General features: G+C 39.4%; 1 protein-coding gene across 3 annotated transcripts in view; it reads left to right on the plus strand.

The window, feature by feature from the left end:
- The window catches only part of GMDS (GDP-mannose 4,6-dehydratase), a 279,224-nt gene that overhangs the window by 70,264 nt on the left and 181,756 nt on the right, over nucleotides 1–27,204 (plus strand). For all 3 annotated transcript variants that reach the window (XR_014550618.1, XM_083623997.1, XM_083623996.1), the window contains exons 5-7: nucleotides 12,391–12,583; nucleotides 13,091–13,195; nucleotides 24,393–24,520. Coding sequence is in view for 2 of the 3 variants with exons in the window: in XM_083623997.1 (XP_083480123.1) it covers nucleotides 12,391–12,583; nucleotides 13,091–13,195; nucleotides 24,393–24,520 (426 nt within the window). In the remaining variant the exon portion in view is untranslated. The remainder of the gene's footprint in view (nucleotides 1–12,390; nucleotides 12,584–13,090; nucleotides 13,196–24,392; nucleotides 24,521–27,204) is intronic.

Raw genomic sequence — 27,204 nt, forward strand, 5'->3', positions numbered from 1 at the left:
GAAGAAATTTCCCTTTTTAACGTCAAATGTTAAACTTTTAATTCATCATTCAGTGACAATATTGGCCAGAGGTGTGAGTTGATGTGACTTTGATGAAAGCTACAGAAGGCATATCCTGATTTAAATTTTTAAGAAATAAAACTTGAAGTATTCAAGTCTGTGAGACTGGTTGCTTTTCCCTCTCAGAAGGCATATACTAGAAGATACAAAGCAAAATTATCATTTTAGAGGCAGGCCTGTGTGTGTGTGTGTGTGTGTGTGTGTGTGTGTGTGTGTGCATTTAATACAAATACTGAGTTAAGGAAGAATACAGATCTCTTTGGTTTGTTACTGCAGCTCTTGTAAATTTTCTGTAAGAGACAGTTCACAGTAATGCCCTAATTTCTTCTTTAATTTCCAATCATTTCAGAAGTTTGCAAGGGGTTTTAATATTATTATTATTGATATTTTGTATCCTAAATAACTTGCTGTCCTCCCCCAATAAATTAAGCTCCATTTAGAGCCAAGCTCCCTAATGAGTGTATCTTTTCATGTCCTAAGGTAGGCATAAGCAGGTGAGAAATAGAATGAAGCTTCCAATGATTCCCTCCACAATTTTTTTTTTTTTTATAAAAGAGGACACCATTTTTATATTAAAAAATCCTATTGTGGCAAGTGTATTCAATTAGCACCCATGGGGATATGAACAAATGGATCTTCCTTATACTGAATAAGACCAGTGGTCCATCTATTATCATCCAGTGCAGGAGATGCTGTGCTGCTCTCCAGATGTTATGTATTACAACTCCTATCATCTCCAGTCGGTATGTTCAATGGTCTAGGATGGTTAGAGTTGTAGTCCATAACATCTGGAGTGCTCCATGTTGTCTACCACTCTTCTAGACTGATTGATGTCAGTCTCGGGCAAAGGTCTTTCCCAGCCATGCTGCTGGGAATTCCAAAGATTGAACCTAGACCTCCTGCATGTAATGCGTGTGATCTACCATGGAGTTTGAAGATGTTCTCTCCACTTCTAAAGAGCATCACTGGAGAGCTGCTCTGTTTCACTAGAGCATGTACATACACAACAGACAAACTTTATAGAATTCCTTCAAACCATAAGAAGTCCAAAATGGAATCTTTAGTCTCAAAGTCTCTGAAAATCTTAAAATGAAGCGAGGTACCAGACTTTGTACGATGAAAGACAAGCTGTGAAGCTTTGTGTATTCAGCAAATTTAATGTCCAACACTGAACAGTGATTCCAGATATTGACTTCTGTCGAATGAATGCAGTGACTACATTATTACATGAGCATTGTTCCACAGCATTTGATATTTTCATTTACATACATTCATTCGAAATAAGATGGGTTTATGAAGCAATTCTATAGCCTCCCACCACACTGACGAAGAATTCTACGAAACAGTAGTCAATATCCGGAATCACTGTTCAGTATTGGGCATTAAATTTGCTGAATACACAAAGCTTCACAGCTTGTCTTTCATCGTACAAAGTCTGGTACCTCGCTTCATTTTAAGATTTTCAGAGACTTTGAGACTAAAGATTCCATTTTGGACTTCTTATGGTTTGAAGGAATTCTATAAAGTTTGTCTGTTGTGTATGTACATGGTCATCGTGTTGCCTAGATATTGCTGACGTTCTTTTTGCAACACGGGTTTGTTTGGTTACTTATTGGTTACTAGAGAGCTACTATCAGCCGGTTCCTCCTGAAATAATTTTCACAGCGCTGGAGTTCCACTGAAATTGCTAGACCTTGCACCAATAAATCGCCTTTGAGCTCCACTAACTTGTATTAGCTTTTTGTACCCTGTTTATGACATCTCATAGATTGGTGGTTACAGTAGTCAGCACATTTTTCTGCAGCATAATTGCTCTGTGGCATTAATTTAGGAGGGCTGTTAAAATATTGGTTTATGGAGGTGAAACGGTCTGCATTCTTGTCAGTGGGGTAGTTATAAATAGACTTGAAAATGGTAACAAGCCGAGCCTGCTTCTCTTCTAATGTTCCTTTTGAAATACTTTAAAACAAATGATTCATCAAATAAGCAAGGGTAAAGGAAGAAATCTGCCAATTTGTAGAATTTGACTCCTCCTAATCAGAGCAAGGCTACAGGATGTTGAGTTCCTGCCCTCCACCTGATTAAAGCCAAATGCACTACGAAATGGCTGGGACTAAGAGGAAGCGCCAAACACTTCACAGTTGGGGGTAGGACAGCAAAAGAATAGAAAAGAACCCCTTTACCTTTGTTGTTTTTCTGGCTCTCACAGATAAGCACTTATTTCCTGTGGTATTTGGACCTTTAAGAAACCGTGTGCAGTGTAAGGCAGAATTTTAAGTGCCTGGTCTTGGCAATTTTTTTATTTTCCCTGATATTGTAGCCGTTGTCTGGATAGCCAAATTATTTTTTTGACTGTGGTCTCTGCATATGCCAGGCTTTCAGATTGCTGCCCACCCACCTTTTTGCAAATCATAAATTTTGTAGGAATAAGAAGCAGATTCAGATTAATTTGCCATCTGGATCATTCTGATGGCTCCTATACTACTGAAGAGCTCTTTACAAGTTCCCAGGTCTATGTTTTTCTCTGCAGTGAAAATTACTGGCTATTAGTCTATATGATTCCTTGGGTTAGCTTCACAGTTTGGAAGTTGTATGTAATTGTGTGGAATAGTAAAAGTTCCTTCAACCTTAAGACTCACCCAAGTTCAAAGTTTCACTTCTATTTCAGTTATTGTAATTTTTCTTATAAGATAAGATTCAGAGGCTTACCTTTAGCCATGTCGTATTTTATCATATGTGGTGTTTGGGGTGTTTTATTAGTATTCATCTTTAGAAATCCATTGTTTCTCAACTTAAGCTTTCTGAAGTGTACAGGCTATATACATTGTGAGAATTGTGATATGCAGCAGAGGACGGGGGAAAGACTATAAGACACAGTCTGCCTGGAAATTCACTTTTGAGAAAGACAGTTTCCAAATTGCCTTTGGGTACCTGAAGCTAACAGCACAGGTCCTTTTAAGGCTTATCTTATTAGCTGAATGATAAAACATAGGTGAGATGTATTTTTGTTGTGGTATGGTACTATTGGTATGGTAATAGTGCCACTATTGTTCACTCAGTTGTTTACATGAAATGTAATACTGCTTAAGATTGTCCTCCCTGATAAGATGAAGTGGAAACACACCTAATTGCACGAATTACTTGTTGACTGGAAATAAGGTGTGCGTTTTTTGAAAAGATGATTCGAAGGCATTTGTAATTGCTTATTTAGGTTTTACCCCTTTAAAGAAGTAGCTTTGCTTTTGCTGTCATGATAGCTAATGCCCTTATTGGTAACTAAAGTACAATTATGGATAAGCACATCCAAACGGTTGTGTTCAGATCTCTGCCTTCAAACTCTTAGGGTATGTTGATTTAGGGTGGAATCTTAAACACACTCCCTAGGCTAGACCTTTTTCAGCCGTGGGCCGGTCCACCGTCCCTCAGACCATGTGGTAGGCTGGACTATATTTTGAAGGGGGGGAAATGAACAAATTCCTGTGCCCCACAAATAACCCAGAGATGCATTTTAAATAAAAGGACACATTCTACTCATGTAAAAACATGCTGATTCCCAGACTGTCCGTGGGCTGGATTGAGAAGATGATTGGGCCGGATCCGGCGCACGGGCCTTAGGTTGCCTACTCCTGCCATAGGCAATAAGCCTAGTTGGACAGAGTGTGACTTTCTTCTAAATAAGCATGCATGAAATTGTGCTCTAAAGCTGTCAAGAAAAAGTCATACTTTTATATGCAAGAGTTGAAAAAACAACAGCAACATGTTTTTGTAAGAATTTTTTTAAATAAAGCTACTGTTCAAATTAGATACTGTTAGTTAGTTATTGTCTATATTGGGATTTGTTATTTTGCATCAGTTGTGTTTCTTCTTGTTGTTGTTTAGTCGTTTAGTCGTGTCCGACTCTTCGTGACCCCATGGACCAGAGCACGCCAGGCACTCCTGTCTTCCACTGCCTCATGCAGTTTGGTCAAACTCATGTTAGTAGCTTTGAGAACACTGTCCAACCATCTCGTCCTCTGTCGTCCCCTTCTCCTTGTGCCCTCAATCTTTCCCAACATCAGGGTCTTTTCCAGGGAGTCTTCTCTTCTCATGAGGTGGCCAAAGTGTTGGAGCCTCAGTTGTGCTTAAAAAAATCCATTTAGCAAATGTTTCCATTACCGTGCATAGTTTTCTTTTCAATTAATTTCAATGTTTCTTGAGACCAGTGTTTTCAATGGTTTTCAAAGGAGCAAGATTAAAAACTTGTCAATAGATAGTTTAAGGGAACAGTAATGCTTTTAAGCATGCACAAATGCAATTATGTTAATTATGTGGTTTAGTCTCAAATTACATTATCTCCATGTTGTATTGTGTGCTCTTGGGTGCCTGTTAATTTGTAATGCACTTGAGTTATGTAGCATAAGAAACTCCCTATAAATTGTGCAGGATCTGTGTAACACTGAAATGGTGTTTTTAAATAGATTGGATTAAAGCCACTGTAGAATTACATACTTGTTACTAGGAAGGTTTTTCCTCTTTCATGTTGCCAAAAAAAGGTGTCTGAAAATATCAAGATGCACTAATTTTCTGTGACTCAATGGAACTTGTCTGCTTGCTATTTTGGAACACACTATAATTATTTATGCTTAGGCATGTCTATATTTAAAAAAGAGAGCCAATGTATATTGAAATGTGTGGAAATTTTGTAAACTTCACTGCTTGTTTTACATTACATTGCTGAAGAATGAAAACACCCCCAAGTTACTGACTTATACATAAAAACAAAAAATTGAAAGATATGATGGTGTTTATTATTGGATCCGGTCTAAGCTAGCTGCACTCAATCCCCCTTTAAATCATTGGCATCCAATGACATAACTTGTCCCATTAATATCTTATGGACTAGATCTAACAAAGTTCTGTTCAGAGCAAACCCGATGAGATTATGGGACCTAAGTTAGTACAGTAGAGTCCATTAAGTTCTGTTAGTCTGCTTTGGCTAATATTGGATACAACTCTTAAATCCTTTAGCCAATCTGTGTTTTCATAACACCCACTGTAAATTATAGAAAGTTGTTGCATGTGTTACCTTCCCTTATTTTATGCAGGAGACAGGATGTGGTTAGTGCAAATCTGTTGCATTTCGTTCACTCTTTCACCAGAGTTGTACACGTTATTTGTTAAGGATAAAGAAAGCAAAATAAACAAAATCTAAGCACGCGCAACAAAAAATGAAAAATGCTTCCATTAGCATCCAGCAGCAGCTGTCATTGTCAAGATGCACACTGACATTGCCTCTTTTACATCAGTTAGGAGCCAAAGGAAGGAAGGCCTATTCTTGTATAATCAGAATATTAAATGTGAGGTGGTATGAGCATCAGGCATATACTTCTTCTCTTAACAGATACTCCATGTGTTTGTGTATATATATATTGTAGACTTCTTATACCTAAATATGGGCTACTCCCTAGTTCATACATTACTTTCTCTTTACGTTAACTGGACAGGTGTAGCAAAAGACCCTAAGTTTCTGAGTTGAGATTTCTCATTGGAAGGTAACAAGTGTTTGAAAATAGGTAGAAGAGGCACACAAGTAATTACATAAGTTTGCGGGCAGGCAGGCTGGCTGGCTTCCTTCCTTCCTAAATGTGTGTGTATATTTAAGGCATTTGGGTATATTTTACTTTTGCATATCTTAGCTAAAGTTTCTTCAGTTGCTTCTAAATTACATACTGTGAGCCGACGGAGACAAAACGAGCTTGCATTCTGTTTTGAACGGAGAATGGGATCCACTTTAGTCAGTTAATCTGACAGAAAATTGCACCCAGCTTCTCTCTCGCACAAATATAAGAATGAAAAATAATATTAATTTTTAAGAGCGGCAGTATAATTGACTCAGTCTGTACTTAGTAGTGTTTGGTGTATTTAGCATGATGTTCAAGAGGAGCACTTCACTTGGTGGTTTAGAGAAAAGGCAACTAAAGGTGACACGAAAGAAGTTTATAAAAAATATTCATGAAATGGAGAAAGCAGACAGATAAGTTTCTCTCTCTCATAACACTAGAATTCGCAGACATCCAATGATGTCGAATCTTGGGGAATTCAAGGTAGATAAAAGACAGTACTTCCTCATTCAGTGCATAGTTAAACTGGGGAACTTGCTCACTCAGGACACAGCGATGGCCACTGGCTTGGATGGCTATTAGCCATGATGACTGTGCTCTGTCTCCATGGTCAGAGGCAGCATCATTCTGAATACCAGTTGCTGCAAACCTACAGAGTAAATGAGAGTTCTCTTGTGCTTGGGTGCTGCTTCTGGGTTTCCCACAGACATCTGGTTGGCCTGTGTAAATAGGATGATAGATTAGATGGACCATTGGCTTTCTCCAGCAGACTCTTAGGTCCTTATGTATGCAATCTTCTTCCTTATGACCAAGGGTATAAGTAGAATACATTTACCCACCTTCCGTCTTAATCCCTTTCCTCCCTTTAAAAGTTGACAGAAAAATAAGATGATAATATAGCAATGTTATTTTTTTTTTTGGTTTTTTGAGGAAAACTTTGCTCACTTTCTCCAAACCTCTCCTTTCATTGTACTTGCTGAACCTTTAAAGACAACGATGGGTTGCACCATGGTGTATGTTTCATTTGTGAAATGTATTAAACTCTGTCAGTATATGGAAAAATTATATCTGCTTTGAGCACTGTATTTCTAACAGCAATTTTAATAAGGAAAGCATAGAAGTACTGACAGTTTTTAATAAAACTGCTGTGGAGAGTCACAGTAAATGAAACTTAAAACAGTGATGTGCTCGAATTTGTAACCCAAATCTGTAACATGCCTGTTTCCTTTCTTTCTGAGGTACTCTGTGTGTTTTCTTTAGATCTTGTACTGATGCAGAATTCCATTATCTTATTTACCTTTTTAAATATATATATTTATGGAAACTTCAGTTTCATCTCACATACTGGAAAATTCTCAAAGTCCTAAACTTAACTTTTTCAAGCTCGATCCTATATGATGGATATTCTCTCACACACACACACACTTTCATTTTAATTATATTTATAAATCACTGAACATCCCAAGGGAACCCCAGAGCAGTGAACAGCAAGTAATAAATACAATACACAGCTTAACTATTAGCAAAAAATACCACAAAACCTTACAATTTAAAAAATCAGTGTGAACTACTATAGTCAAGCCTTCCCTTCATGGCATTTGCAGCAGCATGAACCAGTGCAGTGCTGAGATCACAGCACAAAAAGTGGGTAGCTGAACAAAATCTATGGGCCACTGTACTGATGTAAGAAATGTTCTGATGTCACACTAAGTCATGGTTTTCAACGTGAATGGCTCTAGCTCTCCCAAGGCCCGTATACTCCCACTTTCCTCCTCCCATGTGACTGGGAGGAAGAGTTTGGGGGGGGAAATTCTTTAGGTCAACAACTCTTTGTTATGCTGTTCAGAGTGGCAGATTGTGGTTAAGTCTGGTTAATTCAAAGGAAGCTAGTCCATTGCTTCAGAAATTGTCAGGTTTTTTTGTTTAAATAGTCCCACTCTGAAGATATAGTGGTGAATTTACAGAACCGCCATGATATACTGCATACTTGAAGCTACCTTTTTTAAAAAAAGAAAAAAGAAAAATACTGATTAAAATAATTTCTTTTGTTTGTTTGTTTATTATACCCATCAATCTCAGGGCAGTTCACAACATAAAATCACAGTACCTGTATAAAAACACACAAAACACATACTAAAAATAAAAACAAAGACAACCCAAGAATCCCCCACTTCCACAAGGTTTTAAAAGGGAATTAGATGTCAACCAGCCATTTATTCAGCTGCCTGTATAAAAATTAATAACAAAACACTGAAAGGAAATTTTCAAAGTCACCTTTTCCCTCCCACATTTTATTCATTGTCGTTGATTCCCATGACTCCTATAAAGCAAAATGAATTGGTTATCCTTTTACAACTCCCTTGCTAAAGTTCTCTAGTGACTTTGCAAGACTACCCTTTGGGGCTTTAAAAAAGGGGGGGAAGATGTTTAAAGCGTTTAGGACAGCTGGATTTCACCATATAAGAAAACGTTCGGAGCATTACTGTGTCACTGATCATTGATGTTGGAACATTTCAAACTGTAAATCCTTCCCTGGCTGCACTGCAGAATTTGGGTGTGTGAGAGTGATAAGTTTCTTGAAAAATGATGTTGAAAAATATTAGCATTCTCTCTCCCACTGTTAAAATATTTATGTTAATTGAGGCTTCAAACAATTTGCTTAAAAAAATTAATTCCTTGCCCTATATAACCTGATAGTTCCTCGGCTCCTTCAAATTAATAGCAAAAGGGTGCGATCTTAAACATCCTTACTAGGCAGTAAATTCTCTTGAACTCAGCTGTATTTTGCTGGGGATAAACATGCTTAGGATTGTTTTGCATGTGTGAATACATACTTGGGACAAAGGTTAATAGCCATTCTGAAGTTTTTACATTCTCTAATATACCACCTTATATTTTTCCTTGTTGTTTCCTCCACACCAGTATGTTATTGCTGTAAAATCTTTTCATTCCTTCTGTGATGGAGAGATTAATAGCGAAGGTGCATAGATAGTGTGTGTGAACCCAGAAACATAATAGATGCAGTGAAATTTAAAATATAAAAAGGGATTATAATCCCACCAGAGCCCATAACGTTTATCTAATCACCTGATATGCAAACTAGCATGTTCATAGGGCATAGGTGTCATATGGCCGAACTGCTGTGATGTCACAGAAAACTTTGACAAGCAGAGGAACTGTGAATGGTCTGTCTACCATTAGATCTCCTGCGATATTGTCATCATGAGCCCAGATAGACATAGGGCTCCTTTCTGATTGCTATTGACTTGGCTGCTCTGATATCACTGAAGAGTTAGGACAGTTGTACCAAGGATGATTGAATGCCAAGGGAGACTTGAGAAACCTGATACAGTGGTACCTCGGGTTAAGAACTTAATTCGTTCTGGAGGTTCGTTCTTAACCTAAAACTGTTCTTAACCTGAGGTACCACTTTAGCTAATGGGGCCTCCCACTGCCGCCGCACCACCGCCACACAATTTCTGTTCTCATCCTGAAGCAAAGTTCTTAACCTGAGGTACCACTGTGGGAGATTGTGGGAGGATATCAGCGGACCTATATTATGTACTCCGCTGGCAAACTCCCAAGTGTTGTATTTTATTTTATTTTTTCTCTCTAAACTTCTGTTTGATTTGAACTTGGCAAAAGTGCTCAAGTCAGCAGACACCTGGATTAAGTATTGTTGTGGGGGAGAGGAGAACACCTCATATCAAGCCATGCTCCCAGCCCATGTCCCTCCAAGAGGATATTTTCCAAGACTCACAATCAGTGGGAGAGCTGATGTATTGCGTATTACTTTGTTTCATATTTGTTCTGTGCTCCTTCTTCCCATAGTAGTGGGAACTCTAAGCAGTACAGGTTAAAATTCCCAGGTTTTTTTGTGGGAGAGAACATTAGGGATTTATCATTTAAATTTTAACAGTCTGCTTGTTTACAGTCATGCAGATTTACCTTTTGCAACAGGCATTTCAGGTGGGGCATTTTAGTAAAGGCTGTAGTAATTTTTTATGTGTCTTGTTTCTTTTAATTGATGTATTGTTCTACAGTGGTACCTCGGGTTAAGAACTTAATTCGTTCTGGAGGTCCGTTCTTAACCTGAAACTGTTCTTAACCTGAGGTACCACTTTAGCTAATGGGGCCTCCTGCTGCCGCCGCGCCGCCGCCACACAATTTCTGTTCTCATCCTGAAGCAAAGTTCTTAACCCGAGGTACTATTTCTGGGTTAGCAGAGCCTGTAACCTGAAACATCTGTAACCTGAAGTGTCTGTAACCTGAGGTACCACTGAGCTCATTGGACGCTTTTGTTAAACTAAATCATAACAAAAAAGGCCAGTTAGCTCAGTTGGTCAGAGCATGATGCAGATAACGCCAAGATCACAGGTTTGATCCACCTGTATATTCCTGCATCGCAAGGGGTTGGACTAGATGACACTTGGGATCCCTTCCAACTCTACAGTTCTATGATTCTATATTATTTCATTTATACCACATGGCTTCAATTGACACCGTATCTTAGTGAATACTTCCTGCTTGCGTATGTCACTTCCTCTAAAGTTGGTGATAGAAAACTGTGTTGAAATATATTGGTTCCACATGATAACAATAATAGTCAGAGGACTATATATTTGTACGGCCCTCAGTTGGCTGGCTAAGCTGAAGGAAACCAAACATCTTGCTTCCTATCAGCCTAGGGGTTATGGGATAAGGGAAGTTGGAATCATGAGGTGACCCTTGAAGAAAACCTCTGTATAGTTGAGGGGACTCAAACTTGACTGCTGTTTGGAATTTAAGCCAACCCCCAAAAGAAGTGCTGTAGTTCTAGCCATACTGGTATGTGGAGCCTGGGTGACATCAAATGCGCTAGGTATACATCACAACATTTTGTTGCAGTTCCCAATTAGACGTGACACATATCTTCAAGTGAAAGCCTTTGCGCACTGATAATACTTCCTTCTTTAGTACAAGTCCACATAAATATAGTGTTATGCCAATATTCCACCCCTGTCTGGAAGATACAGAGGCCTTGAATTTGTCATTTATCTGAAAACACCTATAGTAATTAAGAATTATCTCAAAGCAACCTACTCACATATACCTATTTTATTGACATTTTGCTTTTCTTGAGCCTATGCACTTTGGTTAGTGAATGTAAAACATTTTTTACTAACCAAGACTGTAGGCTATAGCAAAGCAAAACATTAATAAAATAGGTACGTGTGAGTAGGCGGCCTAAAAATACTTTTCTGTGGGGCTCATATACAGTGCTGTAATTTGGCAAAGACATCCAAAATTTGCACAGTGTGAAAAAAGCATGAACCTTCCCACAAAAAAAGCATCTACATATTTCAGTAGGAAATAATGTGTAAAACTCTATAGGGCTATAAGGAACTGCCTTATACTGACTCCAGTATTTTGTCAGTCCTGGCAAAGTTTGGGGGTAATTGTTTTCAGCCTTTTAAAAGAAAACAATATGCAGGGGACAGGGTGGTATGGTCACCCCTTGGGAATCTTGTGCATGCCAGCACCACCAATCCTGTCCAACTATGCCGCCCCTGCTATGACAACCACTTAATGATCTCTTTCATTTTCCCATCAATGAATAGAGAGTGACTTCACCTTTGGACCTTTCCAATATAGTATATATATATGCTTGTAATAAAAGCAGTTTCTCAGGAAACCAGACCCACAAATCTCTATTTGCTTTAGGGTTTCCAGCCTTATGCAGGCCTGTCCTATCTTCCTCCTTTGGCAGCCGAGCCTTTTTTTTTTTTTTTTTTTAAGGCAATCCCTTGTCCTTCAGCTGTCTATATTAAGCTTTAGCTCCTGGAGAGGTTGCTAATACATATCCAGATACCTAGGTCCTTGGGGGAGTCCTCTCAGTAGCCGTGGGGAATGTTGAGGTGTGGGTAAAGCTGCCGCCTTTTCTGGCAAGGTTCCTGTGCCTTTAATAGTCATAGAATTGGGGAAAATTCAACAAATAAATCTCCATCTGGCAGAGTGGCGGGGGTGGAAGAAGCTTTAGTTTCTGATTTTCCAACAGCCATGCGGGTGATAAAAGACGTAAGACGTGTGAGGCCTCTAGAATGATTCGTGCGACTTGCACGAAAGTACATTTAAGTGTATTCCGACCTGCTGAATCGAAGTGGCAAATTTTGTTTCTGCTTCTAAAGTAGAGCAATTCATATTGCAAATGAAAGTTTGAATGTCAAGATGCATTCCCTGTGTAATGTGAATGGTGGTTGCAATAGCCTTCTCAGTTTCAGTGTTAAGCAACTTTTGCGACTGTGGTGGTAATTTAGAAAACAAATACATTCTTCTTTCCTTTATACTTTTGTGGCTTTCATTGTAGGTTAACCTGAATTTTGCTGATTAGAATATCAGTCTAATGAATAACTTTGTACAGATTAGAAGTGAAATCAGTGCATAGCAACACACACTCAGATAGTTTCTCTTCAGGAAATAGGACAGAACAAAGATCCATGAGAAAAGGATCCACATTTATCTGATGCTCCATATATATCTCTCTCCATCTATATGCATGTAAGAATGAAATTTGCAAAAATTTAAATTTAAAAATGCCTCATATGCCTATGGCAAATTTATGTGTGTTTGTGTATGCAATCTTGCAGTTTTGCTAATAAGCATGGTTGAAACCTTAAGTGCAACAATTTAATGCTGAAACATTTTGCCAAGTATTTTCGTGTTTGTTCTGTCTTTATTTCTGCTGTGACAGATATCTTTTGATTTGGCTGAATATACTGCTGATGTTGATGGAATTGGCACTTTACGGTTGCTTGATGCTATCAAGACATGCGGCCTCATAGACTCTGTGAAGTTCTACCAAGCTTCAACAAGTGAGCTTTATGGGAAAGTGCAAGAAATACCGCAAAAGGAGACCACTCCTTTTTATCCCAGATCACCATATGGTGAGTATGTCAGCTTATGTCTATGTTTGTCCCTGCCTACATATTGCATCCTAATTAGCTGCCATGAAGCACAAAGTTACTTGTGCTGATGGAGGCACAAAAGTTCGAGGCAAATGGGAGTCTGGCATCACAAATCTTGAGGTTGCAACCAATTTTAGATCTTAACTTCTTTTCTGGAACGACAGTTTACAAGCTGGCCTGCTAAAACTGAAGGCTTTTGTACCGAAGTTTAAAATGAAGGCAGTAACATTTCCTACATTCTACTCTGCATTTTTTTCTTTTCACATTTCTTACCCAGTACAAATCCTACAATGTGAATGTGTTCTGTCACTGCTTGTTGGATGAAAGCTACCACTTCCATTAAAAACCTTACTTGTTTTTCCTTAAAGCATTCTCTCTCTTGTGAAATAAAGATAAAAATGGAAAGATGGAAATAATGTGGTTTCGCTTATTTGGAGAGGGGTTAAACTAACATTTTCAATAAATAAGTTACAATTATTGTTATAGGGGCAGCCAAGCTATATGCATATTGGATTGTGGTAAACTTCAGGGAGGCCTACAATCTCTTTGCTGTGAATGGTATTCTCTTCAACCATGAGAGTCCCAGGAGAGGTAAGAAAAATATTGAAAATTTCTGCGTTCTCTTGTGCACGTCTGAACAGGAATGCATTGTAACTGGTCTCAAGATAAATTCTAAACCCACATAATGAAAGCTTTCACATATAAAATAATTATTCATTTTGTGGACAGGCTCAAAACACTATATAATAGTTCTGTAGGGAGGGAAATCAGTAGCAGAATTGATGGAGTTGCAAACTTTCTATTTCACTGAAATAAAATAACCAATTCCCAATGATAGAGTTTATCCTAATAGCAGCACCTATAGCTCACCTAGTGCAGGTTTCATATTAAGATCGCCCTCTGACAGCCTCACTCCTGTGCTCTTTTGTTCATTGGCTATAAGGAAAAATATTCCAGGATCCATACCCATCAAATCAAGGGTACAAAAAAAGAAAAACACCCGTAGACTATTGATTACAGTGTTCCACTTTCCCCGTCGTTTGAAAGGGCTCTGGGGGTAAATAGGGAAAATGTGTGTGAGATAGTGAGTCGGTGTGTACGTGTGAAAGAGAGGAAGCGTAATGTTCATTATTGTAGAACCTTTTTGGAAACAGAGATATAAAATTGATAAAATAAAACGAGGCAAGGTAGCATCCTACTGCCACTCCTTTCCCACGGCACTTTTACACTATTTAAATGTATTTCAGCTGCTATCCATCCATTCCCATTTCTGAATGGCAGCAATAAGTCAGATATCCTTCCACAGGGTTCTCAGAGTGATTCACAATGATTTCTGGACAGTGGGGGACTGTCTCCCAAAAAGTCAGACAGGGGTGCTTCTGCTATCATTTTACAAGCAGTCTATTTTGATGCAAGAGTGAAGAATACTAGAGGTTTAAAGGTGAGAAAACCATTTAGGACCTTTGCTGCTATATAAAAGAACAGAGGTTTGTTTGCCTAATTATAACATTTGCTTTCAAATTAAATAAAAAGTTTGTAATATGAATCATCCAACTTTCCAAAAATGTCCTGCACGGTTTCTGATATTTCTATAATTGGGAGTAACCTGGATTTCATATGGAGTAATTTTCAGGTCAGGGTGCCTCTTTAAAGAGTGTGTTATGGTTTTGAGAAAGAAGAAAGATTTCTGTATTCATCACTGCCTTTGATCTGCAAGGTTTCTTTGACATTCTACCCAGCTCTGAGACTACTTCCCACTGAGTTTCCAGTCTCATAGTTCTCTCTGATACATTTATTATCCCTCTGGATATTGGGAGCCTGAGATTCTAAGTTACAAACCTTTTTCTTTTAGAAATATGTGTGTACATGTATATGTGTGTGTGCCACTTACTGATGAACAAGAACTTTCTGTCCTAAAATGCATTCAATTCTGCTCCCATTAGAACATGAACAAAAGCAGTTAGAAGAGATCTTTGGATGAGACTGGTGCCATTGTGCCCAAATAGTTAGTGTGAAATGCATGCATATCTTGTAATTCTGGAAAGGAGAGAAATATTGTTTTTCTTAATTGCCTAAGAGCTATTCAGTTTCATAACTTTATCAACACTAAAACACCTACGTAGTGTGGGAGGTGAAAAAGAGCAAATTGTAATAACATACGTCCTGAAAATGGTGGAATGTTCTCAGTATAGTCTTAGTCATTCAGGAGTCAAAATAAAGGGGGCTTGAGCAGAATAGTAAGTAGTTGTTTACTATTTCATTATACTTGATAAGTGCCCCCCCAAGCTTTAAGACAAAATAAGTTTTCTTGCTCAAATTTGTAACAGTGAATTCAGGTGGTTCCATGGTGGAAATTGGAGACTTTCACAGACCAGAACTGCTTCTGCTCTGTGAACTAACATGAAATATTTTGATTTAATTTTTAGATGACTATTAAAACATAACTGAGTTGATTTTAGAACTGCTGCATGTTGACAACAATAGTCATTCAGAAAAATCCAGTGGACCTTTTCTGCTGTTTTTTAGAGAAGGAGAAAACCATTAGGCGCTTCCTCAAACTGACAACATAAAAAAATGGAGGAATTTACTGTTTCAGTGAAGCAGCTGAGTGTCCCCTCCCCTAAACAAACAACAGCACCATTCTTAATTTTTCAAATAGCAGAGGAACAGCAAGCAGTGTTCCTTCTTCACTTTGAAAGATAATTCCCCAATGGGAATAACACATCATGACGTAGTGTAATTCCCAGGGAATTCTTTGTCATATTCTATTCAAATGACGAAAAAGCACTGCCAGACTCTCTCCGTTGTGGCACCCATGCTTTTATTGTTTAAAAACCTAGCTACAGTTGAACACATTGTCAGAGTTGTAATCTGCTTCCCAAGACCAAGACTTGCTTTGATGCTCTTGCCAATGAGTAACTGTGGACTCTCTCTCTCTCTCTCTCTCTCTCTCTCTCTCTCTCTCTCTCTCTCTGTCTCTCTCTCTCTCTGTGTGTGTGTTAGGAAGGGAGCAAGGCTTCCAGAGTCAGAGCTTCCAAAACAGATTGAACATTCGGCATCTCATATCTTACTTCTGAATGAAGTAATTAGAACTTTGTAATAAGATCATGTAATTAGAACTTTGTAATAATCATGTAATTAGAACTTTGTAATAAGATAATGACCAATTCAGATATCCTCTGATCATAGCCAAGCTATAACTGATGTCCATTATTCATGCAACATGTCATATAAATCAAAATTTTAAGATCCAGTAGCTTTTGAGTGTTTGTGTCATTCACATCCCTGCAGTTAACAAACTGGCTTATATCTAACACTAGAGCAAAGTTCTCAGGACATTTAGATAGCAGTGTATGTTGCTGAGCAGGGGCCAGCAAACTTTTTCAGCAGGGGGCTGGTCCACCTTCCCTCAGACTTTGTGGGGAGCTGGACTACATTTTGGAAGGGGGGGGGGATGAACGAATTCCTATGCCCCACAGATAACCCAGAGATGCATTTTAAATAAAAGCACACATTCTACTCATGTAAAAACATGCTGATTTCTGGACCGTCCGGGCCATAGTTAGAAGGCGATTGGGCCGGATCCGGCCCCCGGGCCTTCGTTTGCCTACCCATGTTGTTGAGCATTGTGTCCTAAGGCACTGTTTGATTAATTAAAAGTGTATTTGCTTAATTTCACATACATTTTATCCCACAAATACTAGATTTGGGCCTGCAGTGGTAAAGGCAAAGGACCCCTGGACGTTTAAGTCCAGTCAAAGGCGACTATGGGGTTGCGGCACTCATCTCGCTTTTAGGCTGAGGGAGCCGGCATTTGTTCGCAGACAGCTTTTCCAGGTCATATGGCCAGCATGACTAAACTGCTACTGGTGCAACAGAACACCGTGATGGAAACCAGAGCACACGGAAATGCCATTTACCTTCCTGCCGCAGCATCTGCTTTCAGTGGTGTGCTTTCGAACTGCTAGGTTGGCAGCAGCAATGGGATCTCACCCCATTGTGCGGATTTGAACCGCCGACCTTCTCATCGGCAAGCCCAAGAGGCTCAGTGGTTTAGACCACAGCACCACCATACCAAGGACAATAAATACAAGCATCTCAGTGCAGGGCTTCTTCTTACTCTATCTGTGACCCTTGATTGGTCCATTTTTATTTTTTTTTTGAAACAGCCTTTCCTTGGATGCCTAGGTCAGTCGTTGTCAATTATGTGGGGGGGGGGAGAGAATCAATAGTATCATTTAACATCAAAAAAGAAAGCGAAACTCTCAGCTGATTTAACTGTTCAGCAAAACACAAAGTACTTCAGTATTCTCCTTAATCTTTAATAATTATTGCTCCCTGAGCCTGACCTTGTGTTTAATGTTGTACAAACTATTTAAAGACTGAATTAAGTTTCAGAAATAGTTGTTATAGGGGAGGCAAAGCTATTTGCTTTCCTTTGGTGAAAAGATATCATTTCTGCTAGACTGATTGCATTCATCTGTTTCTGGGTAGTCCATAAGTTTACTTTAACATGGCAAGAATGAATAACAGGGGGGGGGGGAATGTTTCATGGGAGTCAAGTAAGACATTGCAGAGGTAAGAAACCCAATTGCATTGCTTTACAGTCATTTGTCTTGTCCCCATTCCCTGACAAATGACAGCTTGGATCAAAAAACTTTAAGAGGCTTTCCTGCTTTCAAGTAATGAGAACAACAGAAACGTTCTAACGATGGGCGGCTCATAACGATGCCTTTCCTTCTCTGACATGGCTACCTGCCAGTAACTGTTTTGTATAAAAGCTGCTTTGTATAATAAGTTATATAAATTGGCTTTGCATAGCTTCTTGATTGTCACTAGATTTATAATAATAAAGCTCATAAAAGCATGCTCTGTGAAGACTGACATAGCAACATATGTGACAGAAGAATATTAGATGTTAACCTCCTAAGCCACATCTTTTGCTTTAAGATGTTGCTGTGTTGTGGAGTGCCTGTGCAATACATCTGACACAAGATTAGTATATGTAGTGATAAGCAGGACAGGTGAAATATTTCTGGGTCTTGGAAAGTAGAAGGGCAAGGGTAACCATGTCTCTGTGGTCTGGGACATATCCACTCTCCCCAGCCTGAGTCTTGGCTCAGAGAGAGTTAAGATTATTGGTGAAGATTAGCTGAGCAGTTGTTCCCTTCCCTTCAGCTACATAAGGAGCTCATATAGGTATCTGTCATACTTTGACTTAAAATCTGTTTCTTTAAGGTTGGTAGAGATGACCTAGCTACCCTGCAGTGGGAGGGCTCACCTCTGAAAGAAGAGACTAAGCACATTCAGCTAATCATGCAAGATTCTGATTGCAGGGGCTTCTAGCCATGCTCAGCTGAATGTACTTAGAATGTACTTAGAATGTGCTGAACACACATTGGTCAGGAATACAGAGACTGGGTGTTTGGATGTGTTGAGAGAAATTTGGCATACCTGCTTCCCATGTCCCCTACTGTGTTCTGCTGATAGTCTGAATGCATGTTTAGGATAAATTAAGGAGAAACATAGAATTGCAGAATCGTAGAGTTGGAAGGGACCCCAAGGGCCATCTAGTTCATTGCATGAATCTCAGCTAAAGCATCCACAACAGATAGACATCCACCATAGTTAAATAGTATAGATCTTTAGATCTTGGGTTTTCTCTGTGCTCTTCATTTCACCTGTATTTATAATTTGAGACTCTTTCCTTCCTTTTTGGAGTTCAACACTTTTGCCATTCTGTTAATCTCGTGTTTAAAAATCAGGTATGTGTATAAATAATACGCTGGATTCAGAGTAGACTGTGTGGCTGAGACTGGCAGAAGCTGACTTCCCTGCCCCTCAGGCAACCCCCAGAGCCATCTGAAAGGTTTTTCCCAAGGGAAAGAAAGGGGACATTGCTAAATGGGGTGCCGTGCAGTGCTGTGGTCTGAGAGCATCACAAAAAATCATGAGGCGGCAACTTCTGCTAGTGTAACTCCCCCTCATAGCAGCTGCCTCTATCCAATTTTGGGGTTGTCCCCCCAGCTGCGCACACCGGAGCCCAGTGTTATGGTGATTGAAGAGCAATCATAATAAGCTTATTTTAAAAGGCTTGTTGCTGGTGAGTGCTTGCAAAAAAGATTGTAAGTACCTTTTCCCAGAACATGCATACTTGCAAATGATCGGTTTTCAAAGTTTAACATTCCTCCAAGCAAGCCTGCTTTAAGTTTTGAGTACCTACAATTTAAGTAATGTTGCTTTTGGCAGAGCTTGGTGGGCAAATAAGGCGTCAGCTCTCCCATCATAGTAGTGCAACGAGGCATGACAATCTCCCAGTGTCTTGTCTTGCTTAACCAGGCCTGAAACAGCTCACAAATATTACCACAATCAGTGAGGCAGCAGATTGGAAAATATGAAGTCTCCAAATGCCTGAATTCCTTCTATAAGGAACAAGGTCAAAAAGGAAATTGTTTTCTTTTGCTTTCAAAACTTAATGAGAACACTTTCCACTGAAAGGCAATGACTTCCAAATTTAGGATGTGTGGTTCTAGATTCGTTTCTGCGTTCAATGGAAACCAAGTTATTGCTCACTTAATATTTTATATTCAGTTGTGCTTTCGTGAGGGAAGTGATCTATGAAGAGACATTTTGCTGAAATCTTCTAAATCAGGCTTCCTCAAACTCGGCCCTCTAGATGTTTTGAGACTACAATTCCCCTCATCCCTGACCACTGGTCCTGCTAGCTAGGGATCATGGGAGTTGTAGGCCAAAAACATCTGGAGGGCTGAGGTTGAGGAAGCATGTTCTCAGTGTTCTGATTGCATTGTGTTTCTTAAAGAACGTCAACTCTACTCTTTGGTTATCAAGATTGTTCTCAGGTGAAACAGTTAGGCCTGTGTATTTATTGGGAGATATTCCAAGCATCTTTCAGCACATGTGGGTTTGTTCACAGTCCCCTTTTCCTGTGACCAATTTCCTGTTAGAATGTCATCTGCATAATTGTAACCCTATAGAGCAACTGAGGGTGTGTTCACATTACCAGTGAAGTTGCTTCCCCCAATGCCTTTTACAGCTCTTTCCCCTGCTGCCCCCCCCTTCCTGCCACCGCCAGCTGTTCACATCCGTACAGCTTCCCTGGTGTCAGATTAGTTTCTGTTTGTGTACACATCACATCTTGACTAGAGAAGAATTAGGAATGGCTTAACAACCCCAGTCAGTGTGAAGGTTGTTTGAGAAGCTACAGCAGCATCCTCCTAAACAAAGTGCAGGATACATATGCATTTTAGATAACATCATGTGAACAGAGATTGAAAACCCAGCACTGGAAATGCAGTGAGTGCACTGTAAGCAGGGATGTGAATACAGCCTCAGACTTTCAGGAACAGAGACACTTCTTATGTCATTTCTCTGGAGGAGGAGAAAACGAGCTTGCTCCCTCTTCCATGTGACAGCCCTTGAGATATTTGAAGATGGTTGTTATATCTCCTCTCAGTCTCCTCTTTTGTAGGCTAAACATACGGAGCTCCCTCAACCATTCCTCATAAGGCTTGGTTTCCAGACCTTTGATCATCTTGGTTGCCCTTCTCTGCACACATCCCAGCTTGTCTATATTTTCCTTAAATTGTGGCATCCAGAATTGGGTGTGGTTTGATCAAGGCAGAATAGAGTGGGACTATTACTTCCCTTGGGACTCAGGTGGCGCTGTGGGTTAAACCACAGAGCCTAGGACTTGCCGATCAGAAGGTCAGCGGTTCGAATCCCCGCAACGGGGTGAGCTCCACCTAGCCCACCTAGCAGTTCAAAAGCACATCAAAGTGCAAGTAGATAAATAGGTACCACTCCGGCGGGAAGGTAAATGGCGTTTCTGTGTGCTGCTCTGGTTCACCAGAAGCGGCTTAGTCATGCTGGCCACATGACCCAGAAGCTGTACGCTGGCTCCCTCGGCCAATAAAGTGAGATGAGCGCAACAACCCCAGAGTCGGCCACGACTGGACCTAATGGTCAGGGGTCCCTTTACCTTTATTACTTCCCTTGACCTGGGCACTATACTTCTGTTGATACAGCCTAGAAGAGCATAAGCTTTTTCTTTCTCTTTCTTTTTTTGCTTCATCGCCCTGTTGATTCATGTTAAGCTTGTGTATGGTTTCTTCTTTTTCTAGCAAGAGAACTTGAGACTACAAAATGCTACCCTTTAAATTACAAAATTTTAGTTATTGAACTCAGCCTGGTACACAGGCTGAGACCCTACCTACCCGTAGACTGTCTCACCAGAGTGGTGCATGCTCTAGTTATCTCCCTCTGGGACTATTGCAATGCGCTCTACATGGGGCTAATCCAGAATGCGGCAGCTAGACTGGTGACTGGGGGCAGCTGCCAAGACCATATAACACCGGTCCTGAAAGACCTACATTGGCTCCCAGTACGTTTCCAAGCAAAATTCAAAGTGTTGGTGCTGACCTTTAAAGCCCTAAACGGCCTCAGCCCAGTATAGCTGAAGGAGCATCTCTACCCCCATTGTTCAGCCTGGACACTGAGGTCCAGATCCGAGGGCCTTCTGGCGGTTCCCTCACTGTGAGAAGTGAGGTTACAGGGAACCAGGCAGAGGGCCTTCTTGGTAGGGCCTCCCATCAGATGTCAAGGAAATAAACAACTATCTAACTTTTAGAAGACATCTGAAGGCAGCCTTGTTTGGGGAAGTTTTTAATGTTTGATGTTTTATCGTGTTTTTCTGATACCATTTCTCTCTGTGGCCCACTGTGCCACCGCACGTGCTGTCTGAGGGGGTCCCCCATCCCTCTGCAGCAACTTTCCAGGGGGCACGAGGAAGGCGGAATAAACAAAAATCACCTTCCTCTCCATTTGTAGATCCATCCCATTATTTACTTTTTTAAAAAATAAAAGCTTATTTTTTAATTATCTGGTTTGGACCAGGAGAAGTGGATATATTTACACTGTACGGCCCTTGAAATACATTACAGTGGCAGCTAATTCCCATATTTAGTAAATTGCCTGGTATGCAGAGACCTGGGGCCATCCATCTCCTGTATACTATTTGCAGTCCTTCAATTGTGTGTGGAATTGGTAGCTCTCAACCATTCTTCCAAACATATTTAATGTTCCCTCAAGAGGTAATCATTGCAGAACAGAAGCTTTCATGATTGAACCCAGTAGGTCAGGCACTAAAACTCACTGCAATGCACATGATGATTACAGATCTTGTTGCTGATACAAAGTATGGACATGCAGTGCTGAAAGCTATTAGATTCACTTGCTAGCTTTTTTGCAGTCTGAAACCTGGATTGTATATTTTTACTTTCTTGGGGAGTTGTGGGCGGGGGGGGGGGAGGCTTGCTAAAGAGTATTTCAGCTCTTGGGTAATCAAACTGCAGCATGATTATGTTCCAGAATGCCAGAAAGCTGCTATAAAGCTCAAAAGTTGACACAGTAATTTTCAGAAAAGATATAATAAAATTTCTTGTGTTGATTAGAATATTCTCTGCACATTTGGAACTCTTGGTTCCTTTTTTGTTATCATAGGTTTTCAGTTGAGCAGCTAAAATCTTTGATCTACTGCAGAATAAATCTACTGATAGGGAATATTCTATTTTTTAATTTTATATTTATAATTTTCATTTATAGATTACAACAATTACTCAATCATAATTTTAACATTTCAAAGGGGGAAGGGGGGAGTCCCTTCCCCCTCTTTCTGTGATTCTTTATATTTATTTTCATCTTCCTGCATACTCCAAATTATCTCAACGTTCTTTTATATATCTATTCCCATATATATCCCATATATATTTTGAAACTGCAGGTTTTTACACTGATTCTGCCAATGTTTTGATCTGTTTACAGTTCATTTGTAAATACTCAATAAACCATTTCCATTCCTTTCTTTAAAAAAATTATACTGATTTCTTACTCTACTGGTAAGTTTCGCCATTTCTGCATAGTCCATTAACTTCTGTATCTATTCTTCTCTTGTTGGGGCCTCTTCTTCCTTCCATTTTTGGGCAAATAACATTAGTCATGGAATATTCCAGTGCTTTTTTTCTAAAAGAATGTTTAGGGGTACTCTCATTTTCCTTCTCATATTGAAATACTGCCCCTCAATGAGGCCAAAGTTAGATTCACAAAATGTTTAGGGGTATGCGTACCCGTGTACCCCTCCCTGCAAAAAAGCACTGGAATATTCTAAATGTACTCCCTTGATAGCTAAGGCTAGTTGGCTGTAAAGCTCTGCTTTGTGTGAAAAACATACAGATCTATTAAACCCAAGAAGAATCAGTCACACTAATTCATTGTTAATCCAGTCTTTCTGCCATTAGACTATACCTTCAAAAGCATAGAATTTTATTTTGGGGTGAGGTTAATGCCCCACTTCACACAACTAGAGGAAGCAGGAGATGTGCTGTTGATTCCAACCCAAAGCCTATGCAGTCCTGTTCAAAGGCAAAGCTTACGTATGTGGCCCAAGAATGATGTCACACCCTGTTGTGGAGCATCTAGGCTGCATTTAGCATGCCCTAAATCTCAGGGGAATACCCCTGTTCATATATAAGTACAAGGATCTAGGACAGTGGTTCCTAAACTTTTCCCCCATGGACCACTTGAAAATTGCTGCGAGCCTTGGTGGATCATTTAATTATTTTCTTTTCCTGCTTGTTGTGGCCGTTGCAATGTGCTGTGATATATACTGTGTGGCTTTTAACTGTATTTTATTGCTTTATTATTACTATTATATTATTATATATAATATAATATATATTATATTTAATAATAATAATTTATAGTTTATACCCTGGGCGGCTTACAGCACATATAAAAAATTGTAAAACATTAGACATTAACAATTTCCCAATATTTCTCATATTGTGTAATTATATAGAATTCAGATTTTAAATGTCCCTCGCAGACACTTCACAGACCTTCTGGATGTTCTAGGAGACATACATCCTCTTCCTTGGAGTTGTTTTGTGGCTCCTAGACTTCAGACGTGTTTAGTTTCACATAGTTAATTATCATAATGGGCAGATTCTTTGGACTGAGCACTTCTATAGTCTTAAGTTTCAGTGGACTCTGGACTGTTCAGCACATTCATCTTTACTTGGGTCTGCTTGAGCTTCAAATGAATGAAGGGCAGAGGTGTCTCCTTCTTGCTCTCTTGAGGCAAGCAGGCATGGCCAACCTTGGCCCTCCAGATGTTTTGGGACTACATTTCCCATCATCCCTGACCACTGGTCCTGTTAGCTAGGGATGATGGGAGTTGTAGTCCCAACAACATCTGGAGGGCCAAGTTTGGCCATGCCTGCTCTACAGAGTTCTGAATTTTCACATTTGCTACTCCACAAATGACCGCTCAGATAACAAGTTACAGGTGACTGAGATCTCATTTCTCTTGCTAAACGTTTTAGCATGCAAATTTCTATTTCACCCCAACTTTTGGAAAGGCCCAAGCCTTTAATGTTTGGGTTGCAGTCTTGTTTTTATTTTCTTATTTTCAGAAGTCTCTATTTGAATTTGCTTTTCTTGGCCTCGTGCCAGATTTAATACTGAAGCTTCAGATTAGGGATGCTTAGAGTTTCAAAGAAAGTTATTTGATGAGAGACTATAGCTAATGTGACATGTATGTTGGCACTCCTTGGCTTTCAGAAATGATAAATGATGACAGAATTTAGGTGATTGATACAAGGAGGAGGGAAGGCTGAAAGAAATTATCATAAACTGTATTTCTTGGGATCAGCTATCAGACAGTTACCAGACAGTTTCTAATCCCGTTATGCTATCTTTCTCTTTATTTTAGGGGCTAACTTTGTAACTCGAAAAATTAGTCGTTCTGTTGCTAAGATCCACCTGGGGCAACTGGAGTGTTTCAGTTTGGGCAATCTGGATGCCAAGAGAGACTGGGGTCACGCCAAGGACTACGTTGAGGTATGCTGTTGGTGAAAAGTCTACTTTAAAGTACTGCTTTTTGTATGCTTTATTGGAACAGCTTCAGAGAAAATGTACATCACACAGAGATATACCTCTAACCATACATTTCTCTCAGCTTATCTAGAGAAGTAATGCAGAAGACTACCTCGTGCATATGAAAAATAGATTTTCAGGTTTACATTCTTTGCTAAATTCTTCTGAAAGGGGGCTGGAACCTAGTATTCATGAAGTATCTCTCCGTTCACCTCCAAAATGTTCTTTCTGTGGTCATGTTAAGTATTAAGATGATATATTTCAATTGTGCTGAAAGCTTTCAAAATCCTTCTATTTCTTGATGGCCTCTTGCAGTGATGAGACAAAACAATTCCCATCTTAATTTCAGAAGGCCATTTTGGTTCTCTCATTTGAATATAATTTTTGCAAAGGTTAGTTTAGGAATTAGTGCAGTTACCGTTATGTAACTTGTACAAACATTTATAAACAATGTTTTTCGCAATTGCGACTTTTTTGGGGAGAGAGAATCATAAAGTCGCTAACTACGAGAAATGTCAGAATTGATTTCTGTTTCTCTTGAAAATCTTTATTTCCACCACACGGTTGTGTGCAGGTCTATGACCACATGGAGAAAGCCTAGTGGGCCCACACTATCTTTAATTATGGCTACTGGAAAAAACTTTAGTGCCACATGTAGAAATATTCCTTGTGGTTGGTATTCACATATATGATCACATCAATAAATGTAGCAGTGTGAAATTGCCCTTATCTTTCCATTTCAAGTGGAATTTCGAAAACTCCCCAGCAGAAATACTTCATTTAAAACATAAATGATGTGCATTACACATAACAAGTTTGATTCGATAAACAATTGCGAGGAAATAGGCATAGATTTAAGGATGAGCCTCTCTATCGCACCTGACCCCACCCTTCAGTCTAAACCTCCTTGGTAATGCAGAATTTACTGGGGCGTTTTTTTCAACCTAAAGTTTTCTCTCTGTGCTGGCCCAACTTCTTCTGCAAATATTTGTTGCACTGGAAATAAGAGTGGAGTTTATTTAGCAATACCAATGAGTTTCCAAATGTGCTGGCCACCAAATAGAATGCACTCAGCTGGGGTCTCCACCAGTAACACATGTTGGTGATGTAAGTAACATTCCAGATCTTTCACGTGATTTGAAGCCATCCCAAAATTGTTCTGAAGCAATTCATAACTGTGATAGAGGTCATCTTGAATATCTCACTCCCCAGAGATTAACTCCTGCATAATAGGTCCCTTGTTAATTCCTGGAGACACTGAATTTGCAAAATGCATTCGATTCCGGACTATGAAACTTTAAAACGGAAATAAACAACTGTTCCAGGATTTAATGGACTGGAAAGCAAAACTTCAAGATTTAGCACTGCTGTATAGTTACTGGAGAGTGCAGCAAATGTAGATATTTTTGTGAGCGTTTTAGAAGCTTCCTAGAATATTTTTACTAGTACTGAAGGCCTTTCAGAACCCCTTCTACATTTATAACTTGTTGATACACAACAGGGATTTTGACTTCTCATGGTACCTCTGTAAAACATATACAGTATTGTTTTTGACCTTTCAGTGGTGCAATATATCTCAAGCTAACAATCACATATGTATGCAGAAAGAATAATGCTGTGGGTTGAATCTCTTGTGCTTGTTTTAAAAAATATTTAAACAATGTACTTTGGGTTGACATCGAGCTTTAATGCTTAGGTAATGTGGTGCAATGGTGACTTAAATATTTGCATGATCATCTGCATGAGTAATATTGATCTCAGAATCTGCCTGTTAAAAGCAACATAACATTTTGATGTTACACATGATGCAAGCAAGTTACATTATGGCTGCATGTAAGTGTGTTTAGATTATATTTTGGATGGCAGTCAGTACCACTGTGGGTGGGGATGGGGGGGATAAGTAATGTATCAGCAGTGCTGATATATGAATCTTCTGTGTCTTGTTTTGTTCTGTGAAGATGATTTATTCCTTTTTATTTGGTAAAGGACAGTACAATAAACCATCTGTTAGATACGTTCTAATACTAGTGCAACAGTAAGCACTTAGCAGTCAATGATTCATTCCTATACAATGTAAAGAAAAAATAGCAAGACATGTTACAAAAATCCTAGCATACCCCCAGGAGAGCCCTATTTCAAATTAATATAGATTCCCACAAACATTTAACTTGGAGCAGTGAGAACGTACGTATCAATCCATTACCAACTTTTTATTTCTCAACAACTAAATATACAAATAATGCCAAAAATCATGAATGGATGGAATTTGAGGACATGTTTATTTCTGGTTGTAATGAGATAGTTTTCAAATATGCAGTCTTATTAAAAAGTTGGTGTGGGAAAAACATTAGGATTGGTTCACATAATACCAAATGTCAAGCTATTTACATGTTTTTGGCTTATGTGGTCATAGACTACCATTTTTGTGAAGAGCGAAGCAAAGAGGACCCTGAACATTTCTACAGTCTCATTCGGTCCCCGTTCTTAGCTATGGGCTTGGATCTAGAATAGCACAAGCAGAACTCTACTTATATGATGGAGTTTCAGCGTTTGCTCCTACCCATTTCAGTCCCCTGCACCCCCTGAAAAGCCACTCTACTCCTGAGAGGTGGAGACTCTCCAGAATAGGAGCAAATAATAATAATCTT

This window comes from Podarcis filfolensis (genome assembly GCF_964270895.1).
Source record: "Podarcis filfolensis genome assembly, chromosome: 7".
In the NCBI taxonomy this organism is placed as follows: Eukaryota; Metazoa; Chordata; class Lepidosauria; order Squamata; family Lacertidae; genus Podarcis; species Podarcis filfolensis.